Genomic DNA, 6,355 nt, shown 5'->3' with positions numbered 1-6,355 from the left:
TCTAAATATGTATATGAAACACTGTAATTCCTAAATGTCTGAGCTAAAAAATAATTTACATTCAACCGCTGATATAACCTGAACAATAAAAATATTGTTAAAAATCATAAATTCCTAAATTCTCTTAAATTCTTTTAAATTCTGTCATTTTCTTGGTTATATAATCTGAACTTAAATTCTCGGGAATTTAAGAACTCTAATGGGGCTGATTGAAACTCATGAAATAATGAAATAATTGTATTTTTTTAAAAACCTGTTTCACAAAAATATGTTTTTTTACTGTATGAGATGGAAGTTCTATCTAAAACTTTTTTTTCTGGTGAATATTTGTTTTTAGTATTAAATCACTGTTTTATACTACACAAAACACTCGTAAAAACACTTTTATGCAGACATTAAAATACATGTTTAAAATTGTACCTACTCTTTCTAGTTCCATTTTTCGGCACCATGTGGCGAACTGGTAGACCACCATTCCCAATTAGTGTAGGAAATTTCAATAACACAAGGCTATAAAAATTGTGCGGAAGGTTTTGAAATTTTGATTATTCTTGTTTATTATTTTTTTTTCTAAATATATAACTTTTTAAAACAAAAATAAATAGTGGTAATAAATTCAAAAGAACTTAAAAAACCTTAGTATTAAAATGTGTACTAGTATGTTCTTGATCATGCATTATTTTTGACCCATTAACTTACTTCGATATTTCATAACCTTTTTGTAGAGAATTTAATATTTCTAACTTAAAATTGCATAAAATAATTTGCACCTCAATTTTTATTACTTCAAACGGTTAAATTATTAGCTTTCGAGTTTGTTAAATATCATTGACCGTGAAAAATGATTGCGAACCGTGAAATGACCAGGAATTTTTGTTGTCTGATAAAAAACGGCCAGCCTGGAATTACTCGATAATGTTGCATGTTTAGGACAGTGCAAGAAACCTGACGCAGAAGGTGCTACTAAGTATAAAATCAAACCAAATGGACGACTGTATAGCACAATTAGATCGCGACCTGATGGACGTACTGATGAAGTACATCTACCGAGGTTTCGAGATCCCAACGGATGGAAGCAGCGGGCACTTGTTACTCTGGCACGAGAAGGTCTACAACATCAGTGGAGTCGGCAGCATCGTTCGAGTCTTTGCCGACAGCAAGCGAGCTTGAATTTACACTTTGGTCCAGTCATCTTCCTCTTTTTTGTTACTCAACACAATTAGTAACATTAAGGACACACTTAGGTCGTACCATTTTTTCACTAAGAAAACCGCAGTGCATTTATGTCGAGTTGTTGTCAATAAATTTTTTATTTCTTCTACTTACAGAAAAAAAACAGTCACTTGGCTCTTTACTTTCACTCTCGAAACCTTAATTAAAACACTTTAGGCTTATATACATTATATTCTTCTTAAACCGAATACCTTATTTCAATACATACTAAATTGACTTGGATATGAAAATCAGGAATGTGAAGGCTCACTCTTTTTTTCACTAGGTGAAAAACAAAAACGAACAAAATTATCTTTAATATTAATACTGCTCATTCAATTATTTAATCTACAACAACGAAAAATTTTCAAAAGTCAAATCTTGAGCTCTATCAAATTTTAACACTTGAGAAATAAAACGGACTTTATATAATAGTAAAATTGTTGTTAAACATTTATTATAAGTAAAAACATCGTTTAATGTATCGTAAAACTTTTAATATTATATCGTGGACTACTCCAAAATCTTTACTTATTCACACTTGTCTTTCACCGTCACCATTATCATATTTGTCTGGTGAATTAAGTACAATGCACTGATGAAAACCGAATTTGCCCTGAAAATCAACGAGATCGAGTTTAATTCGGTATTTGAATCATTGAAGTATTGGCTCAAAAAATATTTTTTGAACAGCGATTTTGTCTCAGTGAAAAATATATTCATAATGGTATTTTTTTATTCGGAAATTCCTCCGCGGTAGCGCTGAAATCGAATTTCAGATTTATCTATGTATTTTTTTCATTTTCTTTGAAATAGAATTTGTTATTAAAATTTCATTAAGTGAAGAGGGTGATTGAAAAAAATTTTTTTTTTAAATTCCCTAGTTTTTCTCTGAACAATTTTTTATTTTCCCGGACCAGTAATATTCAGAGACCAGCTTCTTCATCCTTTATAAACGAAATAAAATAATAAACAGTGAATTTTCAACTCAAAAGAACAAATTTTTCAACAAAAGAATTAAATTTTAAATAAAATAGTTGAATTTTTAACAAAATAGTGAAATTTTTAACCAAATACTTAAGTATTCTACCTACAACGATATATTTTGAAAAAAATATTCGCATTTTCAAACCACGAAAAAGAAACAAATTTTCAACGAAAACAATTAAACTTTTTACAAAATAATTGAACTTTTAACCATAAAGACCAATTTTCAATCAAGAAGATTAACTTTCAACCAAATAATTGAATTTTCAAAAAACAAATCAACAGAAAACAGTTCATATTTCTAAAAAGAAAAAATTTTGAACAAGAATAATTAACCTTTTCACAAAAAAGATAAATTTTTAACGAATAAAATGAATTTTTAACAAATTGCACAAATTTTCAAATAAATAGTCTGAATAATAGATATAATGTTAGTACAAATTTTATTTGAATAATTTATAGTTCATATTTTTTCTTTTTTTTTTAATGTTAACTCAACAGTTCAATTTTTAAACTAAAAAAGACCAATTTTAAAACAAAAAATTTAGTTAAACTTCCATTGAGGATAAGTTTTCAATAAAAAAGAAAGTAATAATTTTCTACAAAATAGTTGAATTTGATATCAAATTTTTTAATTTTCAAGTACAATAGACGAATTTTTAACTAGAATTATGAATCTTCAACCAGAAAGAACTTTCATTTTCATCTCCAAATAACCGAAACAAAAAACATTATATTTCAACCAAAAACAGTTAATATTATCACCAAAAAGGAACGAATTTTTTGTAGAATCAATTAAACTTTTAACAAAATAATTGGATTTTTAACCAAATACTTAAATTTTTTAGCTACAACGATATATTTTGAAAAAAATATTCGCATTTTCAAACCACCACAAAGAAAAAAAACAATTTTTCAACGTAAACAATTAAACTCTTTACAAAATAGTTAAACTTTTAACCAAAAAGACCAATTTTAAACCAAAAAATGTAGTTAAACTACTATTGAGGATTAGTTTTTAATTTAAAAAAGTAATAATTTTCTACCAAATAGTTGAATTTGATATCAAATTGTTGAATTTTCACGTACAATAGACAAATTTTTAACTAGAATTATGAATCTTCAACCCAAAAAAACTTTCACTTTCATCCAAATAGTCGAACCAAATAATCGAATTTTTAAACAAAAAACATTAAATTTCAACCAAGAAGATTAACTTTCTACCAAAAAGACGAATTTTTAACAAAATGTATAAATTTCAGTTAAAAAATAATTAATTTTCAACAGAAAAAAAAATCATCTTTAACAAATTAGTCCAGTTTGTGACCCAATAGATACATTTTTCAACGAAACGGACGGATTTTCAACAAATAAGGATATAATGTTAGCACAAACTTTATTTGAATAATTTAGTTCATATTTTTTCTTTTTTTTCAAATTGTTAACTAAAAAGTTGAATTTTTATACTACTAAAAAAGACCAATTTTAAACCAAAAATATAGTTAAACTTCCATTGAGGATTAGTTTTCAATTAAAAAAAAGTAATAATTTTCTACCAAATAGTGGAATTTTATATCAAATTGTTGAATTTTCGAGTAAAATAGACCAATTTTTAACTAGAATTATGAATATCCAACAACAACAAAAACTTTCACTTTTATCCAAATAATTGACTTTTTGAACAAAAAACATTAAATTTCAACAAAAAACAGTTAATATTATCACCAAAAAGGCACAAACGACTTTTTTTTGAATTAATTAAACTTATAACAAAATAGTTGGATTTTTAACCAAAATTACTTAAATTTTATACCTACCACGATTCATTTCTAACCAAACAGTCGAGTTTTCAAACCACCAAAAAGAAAAAAGCCTATTTTAATCAAAAAGAATTAAACTTTTGGAAAAATAGTTAAATTTTTAACCAAAAAGGCCAACTTTCAACCAAAAAGATTAATTTTCTATAAAAAAAGACGATTTTTCAACGAAATACATGAATTCCAGAAATTTTTTTTTAACAAATTAGTTCAATTTGTAACCAAAAAGATAAATTTTTTAATCGAACAGACGGATTCTCAACAAACAGGGATTCTTCAATCAATAAAAAAAAAATAATTTTCAACCAAATACGTGAATTGTCTACCTGCAATTATGCATTTTAAACCAAATAATCGAATTTCTTTTTAAATTCAACCAAAAACAACTCATATTTCTAACAAAAAGGAACAAACGAATTTTTACGAAGAATAAGTAACCTTTTAACAAATTAGTTGAATTTTTAACGAAATAGATAAATTTGTAACAAATTGCAAAAAAATTAAAATAAATAGTCTAAATAATGGATATTATGTTAGCCCAAACTTTATTACATTAATTTATAGTTCATATTTTATTTGTTTTTAAAAATTATTAACTCAAAAGTTGTATTTTTAAACTATAAAAGAGCTTTTTAAACCAAAAACTGTAGTTAAACTTCCATTGAGGCTTAGTTTTCAATTAAAAAAAAATAATAATTTTCTACCAAGTAGTTGAATTTGATATCAAATTGTTGAATTTTAACGTACAATAGACGAATTTTTTACAAAAGTTTTTAATCTTCATAAAAAAAAAGTTTCATTTTGATTCAAATAATCGAATTTTCAAACAAACAAAATTAAATTTTAACCAAAAACAGTTAATTTTAATCCCAAAAAGGAACAAATTACTTTTTAACAGGATCAATTAAACTTTGAACAAACTATTTGTATTTTTAACCAATTACTTAAATTTTATATCTCTAACGATGCATTTTCAATCAAATAGTCGAATTTTCAAACAAAAAACATTAAATTTCCACTAAAAACAGTTAATATTATCAACAAAAAGAAACAAATTACTTTTGAACAGAATTAATTAAACTTTTAACAAACTAGTTTTATTTTTAAATAACTACTTAAATTTTATATCTCCAACGATGAATTTTCAATCAAATAGTCGAATTTTCAAAGAACCAAAAAGATAAAAAGAGACAATTTTCAACAAAAACAATTAAACTTATCGAAGAATAGATGAATTTTTAACCACTGAAATAGTTGAATTTTCGATCAAAATAATTAAATTTCAACAGAATTAAAGGAATTTTCAACGAATTAGTCAAATTTGTAATCAAAAAGATAAATTTTCCAACCAAACGGACGGGTTTTCAACAAATGAAGATTTTTCAATCGAGAAAAAAATGAGTTCATACAAATTCTTGAATTTTCATAACAAAAGGTGGCACTTTGTGTAAAAAAAATGATTTTTCAAACCGAAAATATGAATTTTTCACAAAACAGTTGTATTTTTAACAACAGAAACAAATTTCCAACCCAAAAGGACGAATTTTCTGTCCGAATCGTCGAATTTTCAATGTTAATACAAACATTATTTAATTAATTTATAGCTTATAATTTTTTCGTTTCTAAAAATTTTTAACTCAGTACTTGAATTTTTTAACTAAAAACGAGCAATTTTTTACTGAAAATATGCAGTTGAATTTACATTGAGGAGGTTTAGTTTTCAATAAATAAACAAGAATTTTCTACCAAATATTTTAATTTTGTATCAACTTGTTGAATTTTCAAGACAAAAGGGCGAAATTTAAAGAAAAAAGTTAATTTACAACTAATCAGTCAATTTTTTAACAAAATATGTACATTTTCAGTACAAAATTGACCTCCTTTTTTTTCTCTTTGCAGTCCTCATCCCACTCACTTCTATTCCCCCCCTCTACTAACTTCATTATTATTTGTGCACTCTAATCCTATTTTTATTTCTCCTATCATTTTTTCCATCTCCTCGTCCACATTTCCCTCTCCCATTTTGATATTTCTTATTTTTTCTCTAAACTGTTCTTTTCCTTCCCTTGACCAATCCCCTTTTCCTACACTTTTTACATTTGCTCCCCTTTTACTCATATTGCTATTCCTTTTTTGTCCCTCTAATATCACTATTAAGGGAAAGTGATCCGAATCACTATATTCTCCTACTTCTAGTTTCTTAACCTTCTCTCTTACCTCATCATCCACTATCACAAAATCAATTACTGTTCCCCTTTCACTTCCTGAGCGTGTATATTCTCCTTTTTCATCCCCTTCTATATTCCCGTTTAAGATATACCATCCCAACTCCTCCAAGC

At 25.9% G+C, this 6,355-nt stretch overlaps 2 protein-coding genes across 2 annotated transcripts in view; one reads left to right on the top strand and one right to left on the bottom strand.

Moving 5' to 3' along the window:
* The first annotated feature begins 903 nt into the window (after window positions 1–903).
* On the top strand, window positions 904–1,336 carry LOC117179556 (actin-related protein 2/3 complex subunit 5-C-like). The gene has a single exon (XM_033371474.1). It carries the CDS (start codon window positions 985–987, stop codon window positions 1,168–1,170), a length of 186 nt encoding a protein of 61 aa, XP_033227365.1. The 5' UTR covers window positions 904–984; the 3' UTR covers window positions 1,171–1,336.
* Window positions 1,313–6,355, bottom strand: part of LOC117179554 (programmed cell death protein 10) — an 18,246-nt gene continuing 13,203 nt past the window's right edge. The window contains exon 5 of the mRNA XM_033371472.1: window positions 1,313–1,828. Within this exon, the coding sequence (XP_033227363.1) occupies window positions 1,744–1,828 (85 nt within the window). The 3' untranslated portion in view covers window positions 1,313–1,743. The remainder of the gene's footprint in view (window positions 1,829–6,355) is intronic.

This window comes from Belonocnema kinseyi, chromosome 9 (genome assembly GCF_010883055.1).
Source record: "Belonocnema kinseyi isolate 2016_QV_RU_SX_M_011 chromosome 9, B_treatae_v1, whole genome shotgun sequence".
Classification (NCBI taxonomy): Eukaryota; Metazoa; Arthropoda; class Insecta; order Hymenoptera; family Cynipidae; genus Belonocnema; species Belonocnema kinseyi.
Note: the sequence above shows the minus strand (reverse complement) of the source record. Positions and strands in the feature narration are given on the sequence as shown.